We start from the raw sequence: 23,429 nt of genomic DNA on the forward strand, positions 1-23,429 counted from the left end.
AAGCCCCCACCCCCTGCCAGTGATGGAACAAAGCCCCCACCCCCTGCCAGTGATGGAACAAAGCCCCCACCCCCTGCCAGTGATGGAACAAAGCCCCCACCCCCTGCCAGTGATGGAACAAAGCCCCCACCCCCTGCCAGTGATGGAACAAAGCCCCCACCCCCTGCCAGTGATGGAACAAAGCCCCCACCCCCTGCCAGTGATGGAACAAAGCCCCCACCTGAATCTACACAGGTCAAACTGACAAACTGATACAACCGTGTCCCAATATACAAATGGCTGCAGCTTTTGACAATGACATGTGGTACATGAGTAGAAATCTCAAAACTATTATATACACAATTTACACCTTGTTAAAGTTCACCACCACCTTCACTACTGTGGGAGAGTGAGTGGGTTTGGAAGCATTAATGGGGCCAGGTCCGTGTGGCTAGGGCAAACCTGGCTGGACACACACACTCACACTCACTCACACTCTCACACACACTCACACTCACTCACACTCTCACACACACTCACACTCACTCACACTCTCACACACACTCACACTTACACCCACACACACTCACACTCACTCACACTCACTCACACTCTCACACACACTCACACTCTCACACACACTCACACTCACTCACACTCTCACACACACTCACACTTACACCCACACTCACTCACACATCACACACACACACTCACACTTACACCCACACTCACTCTCACAAACACTCACACTTACACCCACACTCACACTCACACATCACACTCGCACACATTCACACTTACACACACACACACACTCACCCACACACATACATCACTCTTACTCACACACACACATACATCACTCACACTCATATACACTCACTCACAGCCACACACACACTCACACCCACACTCACACTTACACACCCCCCCACACACACACTCGCTCTCACACATTCACACACACCCACACACATCACTCACACACACACACTCCCACCCACACACATACATCACTCACACACTCACTCACATACACACAGTCACTCACACACTCGTATACAAACTCACATACACACACACTCACACACACACTCACTCACACACACATACACACACTCACAGTCACACTCACTCACACACACTGACACACATACACTCTAACACACTCTCACATGCACACACACACACATACACTCTCGCACACATGCTCACACACATACACACACTCACTCACAAACTGACATACACACTCTGAAGCGCGCACAGTCACACATACACACACAAACTGACACACGCACTCACACACACAAACAAACTGACACACTGACACACACTCATACACTGGCACACTCACTCACACACACGCACTCACACATGCACACTAACTTTCACACACACACACACACACTAACACACACGCACGCGATTGCACATTAATTCACATACACACTAACTCTCTCACACACACAGGCACATGCACTAATACATGCCTCATGCACACACAAATGCACACTAATTCACATACACATACTGACTCAAACACTCACACTAACTCACACCTACACACTAACTCATACACGCACACTAACCCGCATACACATGCACACACAATCGCACACAATAACTAATGCACACACATACAAACTCATTCACAATCTCATGCACACACAAAACTCCCTGTGGAAACAAATTCCACCTGCCGACACAGAATTTACAGTGCAGAAGGAGGCCATTCGGCCCATCGAGTTTGCACTGGCCCTTGTAAAGAACGTCCCACGTCTCCACCCTAAACCAGTAATGCCACCTAACCGTTTTGGACACAAAGGGCAATTTATCATTGTCAATCCTCCTAATCTGCACATCTTTGGGCTCCTCATCTCTGTCCTAAATGGTCTCCCCCGTATCCTCAGGCTCTGACCCCTGGTTCTGGTCACCCCCCACCATCGGGAACATCTTTCCTGCATCTACCCTGTCCAGTCCTGTTATAATTTTATAGGTTTCTATAAGAGAACCCCCCTCATTCTTCGGAACTCCAATGAATACAATCCTAACCGATTCAATCTCTCCTCATATGACAGTCCTGCCCTTTCTGGAATCAGTCTGGTAAACCTTCACTGCACTCCCTCGAGAGCAAGAACATCCTTCCTCAGATAAGGAGACTAAAACTGCTCACAATATTCCAGGTGAGGCCTCACCAAGGCCCTGTATAACTGCAGCAAGATATCCCTGCTCCTGTACTCGAATCCTCTCACAGTGAAGGCCGACATACCATTTGTCTTCTTTACCGCCTGCTGTACCTGCATGCTTACCTTCAGCGACTGGTGTACGGGTTGCACATTCCCCTCTCCTAATTTATGGCCATTCAGATTATAATCTGCCTTATCATTTTTGCTACCAAAGTGGATAACCTCACATTTATCCACATTATACTGCATCTGCCATGCATGTGCCCACTCACTCAGCCTGTCCAAATCCCACTGAAGGATCTCTGCATCCTCCTCACAGCTCACCCTCCCACCCAACTCTGTATCATCTGCAAATTTGGAGATATTACATTTTGTTCCCTCATCTAAATCATTGATATATATTGTGAATAGCTGGGTCCCAGCACCTATAGAATCATAGAGTTTTCAGTGCAGAAGGAGGCTATTCGGCCCATCAAGTCTGCACCGGCCCTTCGGAAGAGCACCCTACTTAAGCCCTCACTTCCACCCTATCCCTGTAACCCAGTAACCCCTCCTAACCTTTTTGACACTAAGGGCAATTTAGCATGGCCAATCCACCTAACTAACCTGCATATCTATGGACTGTGGGAGGAAACCGGAGCACCCGGAGGAAACCCACGCAGACACGGGGTGAACGTGCAGACTCCGCACAGACAGTGACCCAAGGCTGAAATTGAACCCGGGTCCCTGGAGCTGTGAGGCAGCAGTGCTAACCACTGTGCCACCCGTGTGATACCCCACTAGTCACTGCCTGCCAATCTGAAAAAGACCCGTTAATTCCTACTCATTGTTTCCTGTCTGCCAACCAGTTTTTTATCCATCTCAATACACTTCTCCCAATCCCATGCACTTTAATTTCACACGCTAATCTCTTACGCAGGACTGGGGATTTATCAACCTTCAATCCCAATTTCTCCAGCCCCATTTCTCTCCCAATATCGATCTCCTTCATTTCCTCCCTCTACTAACCCCTGCTTTCCCCAATATTTCTGGTATCTGATCTGTGTCCTCATTTGTGAAGACAGAATCAAAGTATGCGTTTCGTTACTCAGCCATTTCTTTGTCCCCTATTATATCTTCTCCTGTTTCTGACTGTAAGGGATTTGTCTTCACCAATCTTTTTCTCTTCATGTACCTATCCAAACCTTTACAGTCAGTTTTTATGTTCCCTGCAAGCTTACTCTCGTACTCTATTTTCCCTTCTTAATCAATCCCATGTCCTTCTTTGCTGAATTCTAAACTGCTCCCAATCCTCAGACCTGTTGTTTATCTTGGCCAAGTTGTCTGCTTCTTCCTTGGATTGAATACTATCCCTAATTTCCCTTGTAAGCCATGGTTTGGCAACAATTGTTGCTGTTCCCCATGCATTCCTTGAATGTTTACTATTGCCTATCCTCTGTTATCCCTTTGAGTAACATTCCCCAATCGATCAAAGCCAACTCACGCCTCATATCATCGTAATTCCCTTTATTAAGATTGAAGACACAATTCTCAGAATCCGTCTTGATGAAACATTCCATCATGTTATCGTCGCTCATCCCCAAGGGGTCTCGTACAGCCAGATCTCCAATGGTTCCCTTCTCATTCCACAGTATCAAAGAACAAAGAACAATACAGCACAGGAACAGGCCCTTCAGCCCTCCAAGCCTGTACCGGTCATGATACCACTCTTGGCCAAACCCCTCAGCATTTCCTTGTGCCGTATCCCTCTATACCCATCCTATCCATGTGTTTGTCAAGATGCCTTTTGAACGCCGTTAATGTATCTGCTTCCACAACCTCCCCTGGCAACGTGTTCCAGGCACTCACCACCCTCTGTGTAAATAACCTGCCTCACACGTCTCCTCTAAACCTTGCCCCACGGACGTTAAACCTATGCCCCCGAGTGACTGACCCCTCCACCCTGGGAAAGAGTGCCTGCCCATCCACTCTATCCATGCCTCTCATATCCAGTCTAGGATGGCCTGTTTTCCAGTTGGTTCCTCAACATATTGGTCCAGAAAACCATCCCGCATACACTCCAGGAATTCCTCCTCTACAGTATTGTGACTAATTTGATTTGCCCAATCTATATGCAGATTAAAGTCACCCATAATTACAGATGTTCCTTTATCGCACGTGTCTCTAATTTCCTGTTTAATTTCATGCCCAACAGCAGTTTGGGGTCTGTATACGATGTTCACTAATGTTTTTTGCCCCTTGGTATTTCTCAGCTCTACCCATACAGATTCCACATTGTCGGAGCTAATATCCTCGCTCACTATTGTGCTAATTTCCTCTTTAACCAGCAATGCCACTCCACTGCCTTTTCCTTTTAGTCTGTCCTTCCTAAATACTGAATACCCTTGGACATTCAGTTCCCTGGTCACCCTGCAACCATGTCCCCGTAATGCCGATTATATCATACCCCATTATGTCTATTGTGCGATTAGTTCATCCACGTTATTGCGAATGCTCCGTGCGTTAAGGCACAAAGCCTTTAAGCTTGTCTTGTTAACATTATTTGTCTCGCTCCCGATATTTTTAACTGGGGCCCTATTGGAATCTGGCCCTTGATTTCTCTGCCTATCACTTTTCTTATTTCCATGTTTCCTCCTCCTCTGACTCCTTAAATAGGTTCCCATTCCTCTGCCTTTTTAGTTTAAACCTTCCCTACCCATTCTAGCAAATACTCACACACACACACACACACAAACACGCAGACACACATCCATCGTTCACTAGCTCAGACACATCACACACACAGACACCAGCTCACACATACAGAGACACACACACACACAGACACACACACACTAGCTCACACATACACAGACACACACACACACAGACACCAGCTCACACATACACAGACACAGACACACACTAGCTTACACACACACACATACAGACACACACACACTAGCTCACACATACACAGACACACACACACACACACTCAGACACTAGCTTACACACACACACACACAGACACACACACACTAGCTCACACATACACAGACACACAGACACAGACACACACACACTCACACGCTCACAGCCAGGAGCAATTCACATTATTTTTAAGTAATTGGCTGAGATTCTCCTTTCCCCTAAATACTAAAATACTATAATCAAAGGAAAGGCATAACCTGGATATTAAAACATAAAAATATCTTCCAGTAATATCACATTCCAATAATACCCCACATTGTCCATTCCAACAATATCCCACTCTGTCCATTCCAACAATATCCCACTCTGTCCATTCCAACAATATCCCACTCTGTCCATTCCAACAATATCCCACTCTCTGTCCATTCCAACAATATCTCACTCTGTCCATTCCAACAATATCCCACTGTGTCCATTCCCACAATATCCCACTCTGTCCATTCCAACAATATCCCACTCTGTCCATCCCAACAATATCCCACTGTGTCCATTCCCACAATATCCCACTGTGTCCATTCCAACAATATCCCACTCTGTCCATTCCAACAATATCCCACTGTGTCCATTCCCACAATATCCCACTCTGTCCATTCCAACAATATCCCACTCTGTCCATCCCAACAATATCCCACTGTGTCCATTCCCACAATATCCCACTCTGTCCATTCCAACAATATCCCACTCTGTCCATTCCCACAATATCCCACACTGTCCATTCCCACAATATCCCACTGTGTCCATTCCCACAATATCCCACTATGTCCATTCCAACAATATCCCACACTGTCCTTTCCCACAATATCCCACTCTGTCCATTCCAACAATATCCCACTCTCTGTCCATTCCCACAATATCCCACTCTGTCCATTCCCGCAATATCCCACACTGTCCATTCCAACAATATCCCACTCTGTCCATTCCAACAATATCCCACTCTCTGTCCATTCCCACAATACCCCACACTGTCCATTCCCACAATATCCCACTCTGTCCATTCCCACAATATCCCACTCTCTGTCCATTCCCACAATACCCCACTCTGTCCATTCTCACAATATCCCACTCTGTCCATTCCAACAATATCCCACTCTGTCCATTCTCACAATATCCCACTCTGTCCATTCCAACAATATCCCACTCTGTCCATTCCCACAATATCCCACTCTGTCCATTCCAACAATATCCCACTCTGTCCATTCCCACAATATCCCACACTGTCCATTCCAACAATATCCCACTCTGTCCATTCCCACAATATCCCACACTGTCCATTCCAACAATATCCCACTCTGTCCATTCCAACAATATCCCACTCTCTGTCCATTCCAACAATATCCCACTCTGTCCATTCCCACAATATCCCACACTGTCCATTCCAACAATATCCCACTCTGTCCATTCCCACAATATCCCAACCTGTCCATTCCCACAATATCCCACTCTGTCCATTCCAACAATATCCCACACTGTCCATTCCCACAATATCCCACTCTCTGTCCATTCCCACAATATCCACTCTCTGTCCATTCCCACAATATCCCACTCTGTCCATTCCCACAATACCCCACACTGTCCATTCCCACAATATCCCACTCTGTATTCCCACAATATCCCACTCTCTGTCCATTCCCACAATATCCCACTCTCTGTCCATTCCCACAATACCCCACACTGTCCATTCCCACAATATCCCACTCTGTCCATTCCCACAATACCCCACTATGTCCATTCCCACAATATCCCACACTGTCCATTCCCACAATATCCCACACTGTCCATTCCCACAATATCCCACTATGTCCATTCCCACAATATCCCACACTGTCCATTCCAACAATATCCCACTCTGTCCATTCCCACAATATCCCACACTGTCCATTCCCACAATATCCCACTCTCTGTCCATTCCCACAATATCCCACACTATCCATTCCAACAATATCATTCTCTGTCCATTCCCACAATATCCCACACTATCCATTCCAACAATATCATTCTCTGTCCATTCCCACAATATCCCACTCTCTGTCCATTCCCACAATATCCCACTCTGTCCATTCCCACAATACCCCACACTGTCCATTCCCACAATATCCCACTCTCTGTTCATTCCAACAATATCCCACTCTGTCCATTCCAACAATATCCCACTCTCTGTCCATTCCCACAATACCCCACTCTGTCCATTCCCACAATATCCCACTCTGTCCATTCCCACAATATCCCACTCTCTGTCCATTCCCACAATACCCCACTATGTCCATTCCCACAATATCCCACACTGTCCATTCCAACAATATCCCACTCTGTCCATTCCCACAATATCCCACACTGTCCATTCCCACAATATCCCACTCTCTGTCCATTCCCACAATATCCCACTCTCTGTCCATTCCCACAATATCCCACACTATCCATTCCAACAATATCATTCTCTGTCCATTCCCACAATATCCCACTCTCTGTCCATTCCCACAATATCCCACTCTGTCCATTCCCACAATACCCCACACTGTCCATTCCCACAATATCCCACTCTCTGTTCATTCCAACAATATCCCACTCTGTCCATTCCAACAATATCCCATTCTCTGTCCATTCCCACAATACCCCACTCTGTCCATTCCCACAATATCCCACTCTGTCCATTCCAACAATATCCTACACTGTCCATTCCAACAATATCATTCTCTGTTCATTCCAACAATATCCCACTCTGTCCATTCCCACAATATCCCACTCTGTCCATTCCCACAATATCCCACACTGTCCATTCCAACAATACCCCACTCTGTCCATTCCAACAATATCCCACACTACCATTCCAACAATATCCCACACTACCATTCCAACAGTATCCCACTCTGTCCATTCCCACAATATCCCACTCTGTCCATTCCCACAATATCCAATTCTCTATCCATTCTAACAATACCCCACACTGTCCATTCCCACAATATCCCACTCTGTCCATTCCCACAATATCCAATTCTCTATCCATTCTAACAATACCCCACACTGTCCATTCCAACAATATCCCACACTGTCCATTCCAACAATATCCCACTCTGTCCATTCCCACAATATCCACTCTCTGTCCGTTCTCACAATACCCCACACTGTCCACTCCCACAATATCCCACTCTGTCCATTCCCACGATATCCCACTCTCTGTCATTCAAACATTATCATTCTCTGTCCATTCCAACAATATCCCATTCTCTGTCCATTCCAACAATTTCCCATTCCAACAATATCCCACTCTGTGCATTCCCACAATATCCCACTCTGTCCATTCCAACATTATCATTCTCTGTCCATTCCAACAATATCCCACTCTCTGTCCATTCCAACATTATCATTCTCTGTCCATTCCAACAATATCCCATTCTCTGTCCATTCCAACAATTTCCCATTCCAACAATATCCCACTCTGTCCATTCCCACAATATCCCACTCTCTGTCCATTCCAACATTATCATTCTCTGTCCATTCCAACAATTTCCCATTCTCTGTCCATTCCAACAATATCCCATTCTCTGTCCATTCCAACAATTTCCCGTTCTCTGTCCATTCCAACAATATCCCATTCTCTATCCATCCCAACAATACCCCACACTGTCCATTCCAACAATATCCCATTCTCTATCCATTCCAACAATACCCCACACTGTCCATTCCAACAATATTCCATTCTCTATCCATTCCAACAATACCCCACACTATTCATTCCAACAATATCACCCTCTCTCCCTCTGCACATTCCTGGAAGCGCGCTCTTTGTCTGTTCTGATAAAACTCCCCCTCAGCTGCTATTTGATGTACTTGGGATTTGGGAATCTCCAAGATTTCTATGAAATGACTGTGACTACCTGAAACCCATTTGGGAATCTTTAAGTCTTGAATGATGCAAGAATATCTGGAGCTGTCTGGGATCTGTCAAGTACAATGTCCTAGATGGGGACTGTCTGCCCCCTATTGGGTGCAGTCTGTGTTGGCAGTGATTATCTATAGTGGGTTGGCAGTCTCGTTTGAGACAGGGTGTTTCAATGACTGTTACTATATAGAATTGCTTCACTCTTTCAGAGAGTGTCTGTGGGCTGTCTGGAGCAGGTTTGTGCTCAATCCTAGTACTGGAATCAGAACCTATTTGTCTGAGAATTTCCCCCCTGGACCAGTTTCTATTTAGAGCTGGTACTGGGTGATCAGCTTGAAAAGGCAATAACTTCACTAGTGCAGATCGCAGAACTCTGAAAGTTTTCAAACAACGATTAAGAAAAATACTTTCCTTTTTCTGACTAAATTTCATGCAGAACAAAAATGTTTTGAAGGTTTTGAAGTTGTTTTCCTGAAAGCTTTGAAATGACATTGGCACCACTTGCTTCCAATTGGCTATAACCTGCTTCCATATTCCACATGAGGCGATAAAGAGGTCCCTGCACATCCCCCTCTGTCCCCACTAACCCAGTGTTATATTTAATAATTTGCTATTTGAAACGTTATTGATCGAAGCAGTGGCTCCACGATGGACACTCTGTGTTGGGAGATTATCACCTGGAAGAGCTGACCCTCCCTCTTCCTGCAGTTTACCTGTGCTCCCAATGATTCTCAGAAATCAATGACTTGTGCAGATAATCACAAGTAAAAGATGTCAGTGTCTCCACTCAAACTCATTTTGTCACAAGATCAAAAGTGCAGAGATAGATCCCAAATCACAGCGGATATTAGTTTAAATTCACATGTAACCAGGTAATGAACATTAATGAGAAGACATCAAGAGATTGTCCACCATCCTCCGTCTAACTGCCGAGAAATGCCCAAGCGATCCATCCATCACAAAGTTTATCTCCCTCACTTTATTTTTTGATTTCCAAGATGGAGGGGTTGTGATCCAGAATGGCCAAGATTATCTTATCCATGTATTGTCTCAGTCGCAGATTAATCTCCTCCTGCTCCTGAAGAGCTTCCATCAGCTACAAAAGAAAGCAAAGAATTAGATACAGAGTAAAGCTCCCTCTACACTGTCCCCATCAAACACTCCCAGGGCAGGTACAGCACGGGGTTAGATACAGAGTAAAGCTCCCTCTACACTGTCCCCATCAAACACTCCCAGGGCAGGTACAGCACGGGGTTAGATACAGAGTAAAGTTCCCTCTACACTGTCCCCATCAAACACTCCCAGGACAGGTACAGCACGGGGTTAGATACAGAGTAAAGCTCCCTCTACACTGTCCCCCATCAAACACTCCCAGGACAGGTACAGCATGGGGTTAGATACAGAGTAAAGCTCCATCTACACTGTCCCCATCAAACACTCCCAGGACAGGTACAGCACGTGGTTAGATACAGAGTAAAGATCTCTCTATACTGTCCCCATCAAACACTCCCAGGACAGGTACAGCACGGGGTTAGATACAGAGTAAAGCTCTCTCTACACTGTCCCCATCAAACACTCCCAGGACAGGTACAGCACGGGGTTAGATACAGAGTAAAGCTCCCTCTACACTGTCCCCATCAAACACTCTCAGGACAGGTACAGCACGGGGTTAGATACAGAGTAAAGCTCTCTCTACAATGTCCCCATCAAACACTCCCAGGACAGGTACAGCATGGGGTTAGATACAGAGTAAAGCTCCCTCAACACTGTCCCCATCAAACACTCCCACGACAGGTACAGCATGGGGTTAGATACAGAGTAAAGCTCGCTCTGCACTGTCCCCATCAAACACTCCCAGGACAGGTACAGCACGGGGTTAGATACAGAGTAAAGCTCCCTCCGCACTGTCCCCATCAAACACTCCCAGGACAGGTACAGCACGGGGTTAGATACAGAGTAAAGCTTCCTCTACATTGTCCCCATCAAACACTCCCAGGACAGGTACAGCACGGGGTTAGATACAGAGTAAAGCTCCCTCTACACTGTCCCCATCAAACATTCCCAGGACAGGTACAGCACGGGGTTAGATACAGAGTAAAGCTCCCTCTACACTGTCCCCCATCAAACACTCCCAGGACAGGTACAGCATGGGGTTAGATACAGAGTAAAGCTCCATCTACACTGTCCCCATCAAACACTCCCAGGACAGGTACAGCACGTGGTTAGATACAGAGTAAAGATCTCTCTACACTGTCCCCATCAAACACTCCCAGGACAGGTACAGCATGGGGTTAGATACAGAGTAAAGCTCTCTCTACACTGTCCCCGTCAAACACTCCCAGGACAGGTACAGCACGGGGTTAGATACAGAGTAAAGCTCCCTCAACACTGTCCCCATCAAACACTCTCAGGACAGGTACAGCACGGGGTTAGATACAGAGTAAAGCTCTCTCTACAATGTCCCCATCAAACACTCCCAGGACAGGTACAGCATGGGGTTAGATACAGAGTAAAGCTCCCTCAACACTGTCCCCATCAAACACTCCCACGACAGGTACAGCATGGGGTTAGATACAGAGTAAAGCTCGCTCTGCACTGTCCCCATCAAACACTCCCAGGACAGGTACAGCACGGGGTTAGATACAGAGTAAAGCTCCCTCCGCTCTGTCCCCATCATACACTCCCAGGACAGGTACAGCACGGGGTTAGATACAGAGTAAAGCTTCCTCTACATTGTCCCCATCAACACTCCCAGGACAGGTACAGCACGGGGTTAGATACAGAGTAAAGCTCCCTCTACACTGTCCCCATCAAACATTTCCAGGACAGGTACAGCATGGGGTTAGATACAGAGTAAAGCTCCCACTACACTGTCCCCATCAAACATTCCCAGGACAGGTACAGCACTGGGTTAGATACAGAGTAAAGCCCCTCAACACTGTCCCCATCAAACACTCCCAGCACAGATACAGCACGGGGTTAGATACAGAGTAAAGCTCCCCCTACACTGTCCCCATCAAACACTCCCAGGACAGGTACAGCACGGGGTTAGATACAGAGTAAAGCTCCCTCAACACTGTCCCCATCAAACACTCCCAGGACAGGTACAGCACGGGGTTAGATACAGAGTAAAGCCCCTCAACACTGTCCCCATCAAACACTCCCAGGACAGGTACAGCACGGGGTTAGATACAGAGTAAAGCTTCCTCTACATTGTCCCCATCAAACACTCCCAGGACAGGTACAGCACGGGGTTAGATACAGAGTAAAGCTCCCTCTACACTGTCCCCATCAAACATTCCCAGGACAGGTACAGCACGGGGTTAGATACAGAGTAAAGCTCCCTCTACACTGTCCCCCATCAAACACTCCCAGGACAGGTACAGCATGGGGTTAGATACAGAGTAAAGCTCCATCTACACTGTCCCCATCAAACACTCCCAGGACAGGTACAGCACGTGGTTAGATACAGAGTAAAGATCTCTCTACACTGTCCCCATCAAACACTCCCAGGACAGGTACAGCACGGGGTTAGATACAGAGTAAAGCTCTCTCTACACTGTCCCCATCAAACACTCCCAGGACAGGTACAGCACGGGGTTAGATACAGAGTAAAGCTCCCTCAACACTGTCCCCATCAAACACTCTCAGGACAGGTACAGCACGGGGTTAGATACAGAGTAAAGCTCTCTCTACAATGTCCCCATCAAACACTCCCAGGACAGGTACAGCACGGGGTTAGATACAGAGTAAAGCTCCCTCAACACTGTCCCCATCAAACACTCCCACGACAGGTACAGCATGGGGTTAGATACAGAGTAAAGCTCGCTCTGCACTGTCCCCATCAAACACTCCCAGGACAGGTACAGCACGGGGTTAGATACAGAGTAAAGCTCCCTCCGCACTGTCCCCATCAAACACTCCCAGGACAGGTACAGCACGGGGTTAGATACAGAGTAAAGCTTCCTCTACATTGTCCCCATCAAACACTCCCAGGACAGGTACAGCACGGGGTTAGATACAGAGTAAAGCTCCCTCTACACTGTCCCCATCAAACATTCCCAGGACAGGTACAGCATGGGGTTAGATACAGAGTAAAGCTCCCACTACACTGTCCCCATCAAACATTCCCAGGACAGGTACAGCACTGGGTTAGATACAGAGTAAAGCCCCTCAACACTGTCCCCATCAAACACTCCCAGCACAGATACAGCACGGGGTTAGATACAGAGTAAAGCTCCCCCTACACTGTCCCCATCAAACACTCCCAGGACAGGTACAGCACGGGGTTAGATACAGAGTAAAGCTCCCTCAACACTGTCCCCATCAAACACTCCCAGGACAGGTACAGCACGGGGTTAGATACAGAGTAAAGCCCCTCAACACTGTCCCCATCAAACACTCCCAGGACAGGTACAGCACGGGGTTAGATACAGAGTAAAGCTCCCTCTACACTGTCCCCATCAAACACTCCCAGGACAGGGACAGCACGGGGTTAGATACAGAGTAAAGCTCCCTCTACACTGTCCCCATCAAACACTCCCAGGACAGGTACAGCACCGGGTTAGATACAGAGTAAAGCTCCCTCTACACTGTCCCCATCAAACACTCCCAGGACAGGTGCAGCACGGGGTTAGATACAGAGTAAAGCTCCCTCTACACTGTCCCCATCAAACACTCCCAGGGCAGGTACAGCACGGGGTTAGATACAGAGTAAATCTCCCTCTACACTGTGCCCATCAAACACTCCCAGGACAGGTACAGCATGGGGTTAGATACAGAGTAAAGCTCCCTCTACACTGTCCCCATTAAACACTCCCAGGACAGGTACAGCACGGGGTTAGATACAGAGTAAAGCTCCCTCTACACTGTCCTCATCAAACACTCCCAGGACAGGTACAGCACGGGGTTAGATACAGAGTAAAGCTCCCTCTACACTGTCCCCATCAAACACTCCCAGGACAGGTACAGCATGGGGTTAGATACAGAGTAAAGCTCCCTCTATCTGTCCCCATCAAACACTCCCAGGACAGGTACAGCACGGGGTTAGATACAGAGTAAAGCTCCCTCTGCACTGTCCCCATCAAACACTCCCAGGACAGGTACAGCACGGGGTTAGATACAGAGTAAAGCTCCCTCTACACTGTCCTCATCAAACACTCCCAGGACAGGTACAGCACGGGGTTAGATACAGAGTAAAGCTCCCTCTACACTGTCCCCATCAAACACTCCCAGGACAGGTACAGCATGGGGTTAGATACAGAGTAAAGCTCCCTCTACACTGTCCCCATCAAACACTCCCAGGACAGGTACAGCACGGGGTTAGATACAGAGTAAAGCTCCCTCTGCACTGTCCCCATCAAACACTCCCAGGACAGGTACAGCACGGGGTTAGATACAGAGTAAAGCTCCCTCTGCACTGTCCCCATCAAACACTCCCAGGACAGGTACAGCATGGGGTTAGATACAGAATAAAGCTCTCTGTACACTGTCCCCATCAAACACTCCCACGACAGGTACAGCACTGGGGTTAGATACAGAGTAAAGCTCATTCTACACTGTCCCCATCAAACACTCCCAGGACAGGTACAACATAGGGTTCAATACAGAGTAAAGCTCCCTCTACACTGTCCCCGTCAAACAGTCCCAGGACAGGTACAGCACGGGGTTAGATACAGAGTAAAGCTCCCTCTACACTGTCCCCATCAAACACTCCCAGGACAGGTACAGCATGGGGTTAGATACAGAGTAAAGCTCCCTCTACACAGTCCCCATCAAACACTCCCAGGACAGGTACAGCACGGGGTTAGATACAGAGTAAAGCTCCCTCTACACTGTCCCCATCAAACACTCCCAGGACAGGTACAGCACGGGGCTAGATATAGAGTAAATCTCACGGTACACTGTCCCCATCAAACACTCCCAGTGCCTGGGTTTACCCCCCAGTGCCCGGGTTTAACCCCCAGTGCCCGGGTTTGAGCTGCTCTGTCAATGCTCACTGTACCTGGTCTCGTGTGGCCGTGTCGATCTCTGCTGCCAGCGATTGAGCTTTTGTTTGAGTTGCAAACAGATTTTTTGCTTCGTATAAACTCAGGCTGAGGATCTGCCCATTTAAATCATCGTTTTGTTCTTTTAATCTCAAATTCTCCTGATAAAGAAGGAGAAGTGGTTCAGTGTGGAGAGTTAGTGACAATTACCATGGCAACAGCATACTATGGGGTGTGACTGATGACATCCTAGTCCCACTGCCCTTCGATCTGCGGCCTGTTGCTTCCATTACGCCCTGACTGCCAGTGGATTGGAGCTGGTACAGGGTCTGTGCCTGCCCAGCCTGCCCAGGGTCAGTGCCCACCCAGGGTCTGTGCCCACCCAGGGTCTGTGCCCACCCAGGGTCTGTGCCCAGGGTCTGTGCCCAGGGTCTGTGCCCACCCAGCCTGCCCAGGGTCAGTGCCTGCCCAGGGTCTGTGCCCACCCAGGGTCTGTGCCCAGGGTCTGTGCCCACCCAGGGTCTGTGCCCACCCAGGGTCAGTGCCTGCCCAGGGTCTGTGCCCACCCAGGGTCTGTGCCCAGGGTCTGTGCCCACCCAGGGTCAGTGCCCACCCAGGGTCTGTGCCCAGGGTCTGTGCCCACCCAGGGTCTGTGCCCACCCAGGGTCTGTGCCCACCCAGCCCGCCCAGGGTCTGTGCCCACCCAGGGTCTGTGCCCACCCAGCCCGCCCAGGGTCTGTGCCCACCCAGGGTCGGTGCCCACCCAGGGTCGGTGCCCACCCAGGGTCTGTGCCCACCCAGGGTCTGTGTCTGCCCAGGGTCTGTGCCCACCCTGGGTCTGTGTCTGCCCAGGGTCGGTGCCCACCCAGCCCGCCCAGGGTCTGTGCCCACCCAGGGTCTGTGCCCACCCAGGGTCTGTGCCCACCCAGGGTCTGTGTCTGCCCAGGGTCGGTGCCCACCCAGGGTCAGTGCCCACCCAGGGTCAGTGCCCACCCAGGGTCTGTGCCCACCCAGGGTCTGTGCCCACCCAGCCCGCCCTGGGTCTGTGCCCGCCCAGGGCAGCACCCATTCTGATATTTATACCCGAACCAGGTCTAACTCCCCAAGTGTCCGCCCTCAAACTCTCTCTCACAAGGGCGCTGCCCCCTGAAATATCACCGGCTGGATTCCCTGATTTTGGGGCTATGGCCTGTGAGGGGCAAACAGCCGCACCACGTAAAATAATAATAATAATCTTTATTATTGTCACAAATAGGCCGACATAAACACTGCAATGTAGTTACTGTGAAAAGCCCCTAGTCGCCACATTCCGGCGCCTGTTCGGGTCACTGAGGGAGAATTCAGAATGTTCAATTCACCTAACAGCACGTCTTTCGGGACTTGTGGGAGGAAACCGGAGCACCCGGAGGAAACCCACACAGACACGGGGAGAACGTGCAGACTCCGCACAGACAGTGACCCAGCCAGGAACCGAACCCGGATCCCTGGTGCTGTGAAGCAACAGTGCTAAACACTGTGCCACACTGCCACCCAAACACACGGCCTTTGCGATATAAACGGATAGGTATGGCGACGATCTGCAGTGACAGATACAACATGGCGCCGGCTGTGCACGAACCTGACCCGCCACCCCGGGTTCCCGTATGGCCCCGGCGGCAACTCGGCCCATCGGGGGGCAGCATCGGGGATTGCCCTCTGGCAACGTCCATGTGCCGTCCCAACGGCGTGCTCCTCGAGGTGGCTGTTTCCATCGTAAACAGGGATTCTCCGTCCGATCTCCAATTACAAAATCAGCATCGAGGAACGGAGTGTCCGGCACCACAACTTCCCAAATCATCCAGTCCGGAGCCACCAATCAGGAACTGGTGCTGAGGAAACTGAGCAACGGGATTCTCTGTCAGCGGGATTCTCCATCAGCGGGATTCTCTGTCAGTGGGATTCTCTGTCAGCGGGATTCTCCATCAGCGGGATTCTCTGTCAGCGGGATTCCCTGTCAGCGGGATTCTCTGTCAGCGGGATTCTCCGTCAGCGGGATTCTCTGTCAGCGGGATTCCCTGTCAGTGGGATTCTCCGTCAGTGGGATTCTCCATCAGCGGGATTCTCCATCAGCGGGATTCTCTGTCAGCGGGATTCCCTGTCAGCGGGATTCTCCGTCAGCGGGATTCTCCCCCCCCCCGCGGGATTCTCCGTCAGCGGGATTCTCTGTCAGTGGGATTCTCCGTCAGCGGGATTCTCCATCAGCGGGATTCTCTGTCAGCGGGATTCTCCGTCAGCGGGATTCCCTGTCAGCGGGATTCTCTGTCAGCGGGATTCTCCGTCAGCGGGATTCTCCGTCAGCGGGATTCTCTGTCAGCGGGATTCTCTGTCAGCGGGATTCTCTGTCAGTGGGATTCTCTGTCAGCGGGATTCTCTGTCAGTGGGATTCTCTGTCAGCGGGATTCTCTGTCAGCGGGATTCTCTGTCAGTGGGATTCTCTGTCAGCGGGATTCTCTGTCAGCGGGATTCTCCGTCAGCGGGATTCTCAGTCAGCGGGATTCTCTGTCAGCGGGATTCTCTGTCAGTGGGATTCTCTGTCAGCGGGATTCTCCCTCAGCGGGATTCTCTGTCAGCGGGATTCTCCCTCAGCGGGATTCCCTGTCAGCGGGATTCTCCGTCAGCGGGATTCTCCGTCAGCGGGATTCACTGTCAGCGGGATTCTCTGTCAGCGGGATTCTCCGTCAGCGGGATTCTCCCTCAGCGGGATTCTCTGTCAGCGGGATTCTCTGTCAGCGGGATTCTCTGTCAGCGGGATTCTCCGTCAGCGGGATTCTCTGTCAGCGGGATTCTCCGTCGGCGGGATTCTCTGTCAGCGGGATTCTCTGTCAGCGGGATTCTCTATCAGCGGGTTTCTCCGTCAGCGGGATTGTCTGTCAGCGGGATTCCCTGTCAGCGGGATTCTCTGTCAGCGGGATTCTCTGTCAGCGGGATTCTCTGTCAGCGGGATTGTCTGTCAGCGGGATTCTCTGTCAGCGGGATTCTCTGTCAGCGGGATTCTCTGTCAGCGGGATTGTCTGTCAGCGGGATTCTCTGTCAGCGGGATTCTCTGTCAGCGGGATTGTCTGTCAGCGGGATTCTCTGTCAGCGGGATTCTCTGTCAGCAGCAGGTATCCTGACATCTTGGTGATGGGCACAATGTGAAATTTCATTGGCCGGCTGCCTAAATGTAGGGTTCCGCTGTCGGTGAGAAGGCATCGCGCACAAAACGCAGCGGAGAACCCCGCCTGAGATTCTTTTACGAGATTCTCGATTTAAATTCAACAATGAATAAAATAAAAGCTGACCTGAGAATCGGAAGCAATAAATTCAGCTTCAATATAAACCCAAGAGTATTTCCCGTGAACTGTGATTTCACGTAACTTCCCCTGAACACTTTCAGAGGCACTTGCCAGGAGCAACAGATATTCACCTGTGGGGGCGTCACAACTACTCCCAACATGGTTCAACCTGATGTCACTGGGCAAGATGTCTCTGCCGACACTAACTCTCAGTCGTGCCTGGGGTATTGTATAACTATCTGGACGATCAGTCAGATCTTGGGCAGGTCTGATGGTGAATAAATATCGTATCAATGGGTGCAATATCAGAGTAGGATATCCAACCTGATTTACCTGTTTCAAACGCTTGGCTTCATATTCCAATTCCATCTCCTTACTGCGGAAGCTGAGTTCAATCGCATTGGACGCTGGGTTCCGGCTCCACACGCCTCTCTCAGAATCCAGCTGAAATATCTGTAAATATTCCAGTTCTTTCCGGAGATCTTCGATCAGCTGAAGGGCAGACACAGATACTGTGAGCACCGGCAATCTGCTCAATATGACAGACACAGTGAAAAAGAGTAAATCCGAGTTCTCGTTATTATTGGGCACTTCTCTGCTGGTCAACTATAACTAGCGAGGGTGCCGCAGGGGTCAGTCCTCGAACCTCAACCCTCGGACCTCAACCCTCGGACCTCAACCTTCGGACCTCAACCCTCGGACCTCAACCCTCGGACCTCAACCCTCGGACCTCAACCCTCGGACCTCAACCCTCGGACCTCAACCCTCGGACCTCAACCCTCGGACCTCAACCCTCGGACCTCAACCCTCGGACCTCAACCCTCGGACCTCAACTGTTTACAATCTGTATAAATGATCTGCAAGCCGGGACAGAGTAACAGAGCAAAGCTTGTGGATGATACTGAAATAGGTGGGAAAGCAGACAGTGAAAAGGAGATTAACAGTTTACAGACGGATACAGATAGGCTAGGAGATTGGTACAAAATTTGGCAAATGGAGTTTAATGTGGATAAGTGTGAGGTTACCCATTTTGGCTGATAAAATAATCAGGAAAATTATTATCTAAATGGAAAACAGATTCAAAATGTGTCGGGACAGAGGGATCTGGGCAGAGGGATCTGGGCAGAGGGATCTGGGCAGAGGGATCCGGGCAGAGGGATCCGGGCAGAGGGATCTGGGCAGAGGGATCTGGGCAGAGGGATCTGGGCAGAGGGATCTGGGCAGAGGGATCCGGGCAGAGGGATCCGGGCAGAGGGATCCGGGCAGAGGGATCTGGGCAGAGGAATCTGGGCAGAGGGATCTGGGCAGAGGGATCTGGGCAGAGGGATCCGGGCAGAGGGATCCGGGCAGAGGGATCTGGGCAGAGGGATCTGGGCAGAGGGATCTGGACAGAGGGATCTGGGCAGAGGGATCTGGGCAGAGGGATCTGGGCAGAGGGATCTGGGCAGAGGGATCTGGGCCCAGGGATCTGGGCAGAGGGATCTGGGCAGAGGGATCTGGGCAGAGGGATCCGGGCAGAGGGATCCGGGCAGAGGGATCCGGGCAGAGGGATCTGGGCAGAGGGATCTGGGCAGAGGGATCTGGGCAGAGGGATCTGGGCAGAGGGATCTGGACAGAGGGATCTGGGCAGAGGGATCTGGGCAGAGGGGTCTGGGCAGAGGGATCTGGGCAGAGGGATCTTGGCAGAGGGATCTGTGCAGAGGGATCTGGACAGAGGGATCTGGGCAGAGGGATCTGGGCAGAGGGATCTGGGCAGAGGGATATGGGCAGAGGGATCCGGGCAGAGGGATCCGGGCAGAGGGATCTGGGCAGAGGGATCCGGGCAGAGGGATCCGGGCAGAGGGGTCGGGGCAGAGGGATCTGGGCAGAGGGATCTGGGCAGAGGGATCCGGGCAGAGGGATCTGGGCAGAGGGGTCGGGGCCCAGGGATCTGGGCAGAGGGATCCGGGCAGAGGGATCTGGGCAGAGGGATCTGGGCAGAGGGATCTGGGCAGAGGGATCCGGGCAGAGGGGTCGGGGCAGAGGGATCTGGGTGTCTTTGTTTATGAATCACAGAAAGTCGCTTTGCAGGTACAGCACGTTATTAAAAAGGCAAATGGAATGTTAGCGTTTATTGCAAAAGGACTGGAGTATAAAGGTAAAGAAGTGCTGTTGCAATTGTATAGGGTGTTAGTGAGACCACATCTGGAGTATTGTGTCCAGTTTTGGTCTCCTTATTTGAGGAAGGATGTGGTGGCGTTGGAGGCAGTTCAGAGGAGGTTCACCAGGGATGAAAGTGTTGACGTTTGGGGAGAGATTAAACAGTTTGGGCCGATACTCGCTGGAGTTTAGAAGAATGAGAGGGGATCTGATCACAGAACAGAGAAATGTACAGCACAGGAACAGGCCCTTCGGCCCTCCAAGCCTGTGCCAACCATGCTGCCCGTCTAAAAACAACCTTCTGCCCTTACTCGGGTCCGTAGCCCTCTATTTCCTCCCTATTCATTTACGCATTGGAGGTGTGTAAAGTACTAAATGGGTTTGATAATGTAAACTTTTTTCTAATATATTTAGAGTACCCAATTCATTTTTCCTATTAATGGGCAATTTAGCGCAGCCAATCCACCTACCCTGCACATCTTTGGGTTGTGGGGGCAAAACCCACGCAGACACGGGGAGAATGTGCAAACTCCACACGGACAGTGACCCAGAGCCGGGATTGAACCTGGGACCTCGGCGCCATGAGGCAGCAGTGCTAACCACTGTGTCACCTCGATAAAGTAAACTTAAACCAAATGTTCCTCCTGTGGGGCAATCTAGAACCAGAGGCCATGGATATACGTTGAGAGGCGGGAGATTTAGAACTGAGATGAGGAGGAACTACTTCTCGCAGAGGGTGGTGAATTTGTGGAACTCGCTGCCCCATAGTGCGGGGGAATCAGAGTCATTAAATGGTTTCAAGAGGGAGATAGATATATTTCTGATTTAGAAATGGGTTAAAGGGATATAGGGAACAAGTAGAGAGGTGGATTTGAGACCAGGAAGAGATCAGCTATGATCTGATTGAATGGTGGAGCAGGTTCGAGGGGCTGAATGGCAGAGCAGGCTCGAGGGGCTGAATGGCAGAGCAGGCTCGAGGGGCAGAATGGGGCAGCAGGCTCGAGGGGCTGAATGGCGGAGCAGGCTCGAGAGGCTGAATGGGGCAGCAGGCCCGAGGGGCTGAATGGCGGAGCAGGCTCGAGGGGTTGAATGGTGGAGCAGGCTCGAAGGGCTGAATGGCAGAGCAGGCTCGAGGAGCTGAATGGCGGAGCATGCTCGAGGGGCTGAATGGGGCAGCAGGCTCGAAGGGCTGAATGGCGGAGCAGGCTCGAAGGGCTGAATGGCAGAGCAGGCTCGAGGGGCTGAATTGCTGACTTCTGCTAATTCTATCCTTCCTTGAACGAGGAAACCAAAACTGCAGCCAGTGTTTGTAGCCTCACCAATACCTTGTACAACTGAAGGATAACATTCATACTTTTATGTTCAATTCCTCTTGTAATAAAGGATAGCATTCCATTAATCTTCATAATTACTTGCTGCTCCTGCATACAAATGCTTTGTGACTAATGCACTAGAACACCCAGATCCCTCTGTACCTCAGCATCATGCAGTCACTCACCATTTAACACTCTGCTTCATTATTCTTCCTGCCAAAGTGAACATCATTCACACTTTCCCATCTCCCCGATTTCTTCCCACTCCCTCAACCTATTTATATCAGTCTGGAATCTCCCTGTGTAATTTCCTACCCATCTGCGTGTCAGCTGCAAATTTAGCTACCATGCCTTTGCTCCCTTCATCCAACTCATTGATATAAATTGTTAGAAGTTGAGGCCCCAGCACAGACCCTGCAAGATTCCACTGGCCACACTCTGTCACTCAGACAAATACCCATTGATGCTGCGTACTCCGTCTTCTCTCAGACAGCCTTTAATAAAGAAATGTAGTTTTATTTACAGACTGGTAGATCCCTACCGGGTTCCGGTTCTGGCTGGTGCCTTACTTGCTGACCTTTTATAGAGAGATTAATAGAGATCCCACGCCTCTAGCAGGGGAGTTCATACCCCAGTTACGCCCCCCTGGGGCGAGTGAACGGTCAATTCCAGCCCCACGTACCCCGGAGTCACAACAAAAGTGAATTAACCAATAATTTGTGTATTTTCCTGAGATCTTTGACCCTCGGCTGCTCCAATGACTCACAGGCAACTGAGTTGTAAGTAAAAACATTTAAAAAAATGTTTATTTATAATAAGAAACGAGATAAACATGTAATGGAAATAATAGAACAATGGTCTACTCATCTAAACTATTCCCCAAACCCCGGCCCACCCTCCATCCAGACACATACAAGACAGACACACAGTGGGTCGGCTGGAAAGGTTCAAAAATAACAGGACTAAAAGGACTGAGGTGAAATCTTTGCTTGCTGAGGTTGTAGTCTTTGTAGTCGGTGATCTGCCAAGGATGCAAAGTGTTGAAATCGTCGGTTGATTTGGATCGTCTAATGTTTGTCTCCAACTAGAACCCACACGCTGAAAGGCATCCTTGGAGAGTTACCTTCCTCTGACCCTAGGCTTTCACAGAGAAGATTCCCATCTGTCTGTGCAATTCTACCCTGCGTCCACCAGATGGACCATCAGCTTCACTGAGTCAATCTGAAGTTCTCACCATGAGAATTGGATGAGAGTTCTCCGTCCACACTGCCTCGGCTCTTTGTACAGATCAAGATACACTGTAGTGTATCGTAAGTAGTGTAGTGAAGAGAACGTAAAAGGCTCTTTCCAGACCTCTGGAGATCCAGCGAGATCTACCAGCATTGTGGCCTTCCTCGGTCTTCCAACAGATGCAGGCTTTCACAGTTCTGACTGGAGACTGCCTTTTGATCAGAGGTGAAATTTCACTGACCTGGCCGAGGACAGAGCGTGTTTCAAACTAAATTCTGGCTCCTCTCGATGTCTAAACAGGACTGGAGGCAGCCTGAGCTGAGAGAAGGTGTAAGCAGTACTGAATTAAAATGGAGCTGCCGTTCTGCAACCCAGAAACCTCTGGGGTGCTCCATTAATCACATCGAGAACAGAGTATGTTCTGG

At 49.8% G+C, this 23,429-nt stretch overlaps 1 protein-coding gene across 1 annotated transcript in view; it reads right to left on the reverse strand.

The window, feature by feature from the left end:
* Positions 1-6,726: 6,726 nt before the first annotated feature.
* The window catches only part of rab11fip4a (RAB11 family interacting protein 4 (class II) a), a 151,049-nt gene continuing 134,346 nt past the window's right edge, over positions 6,727-23,429 (reverse strand). The window contains exons 9-11 of the mRNA XM_038777895.1: positions 18,656-18,928; positions 15,026-15,169; positions 6,727-10,117 (exon numbers count right to left, since the gene is read on the reverse strand). Coding sequence (XP_038633823.1) covers positions 10,001-10,117; positions 15,026-15,169; positions 18,656-18,928 — 534 coding nt within the window. The 3' untranslated portion in view covers positions 6,727-10,000. The remainder of the gene's footprint in view (positions 10,118-15,025; positions 15,170-18,655; positions 18,929-23,429) is intronic.

The sequence above is a fragment of the Scyliorhinus canicula genome, chromosome 18 (genome assembly GCF_902713615.1).
Source record: "Scyliorhinus canicula chromosome 18, sScyCan1.1, whole genome shotgun sequence".
NCBI lineage: Eukaryota > Metazoa > Chordata > Chondrichthyes > Carcharhiniformes > Scyliorhinidae > Scyliorhinus > Scyliorhinus canicula.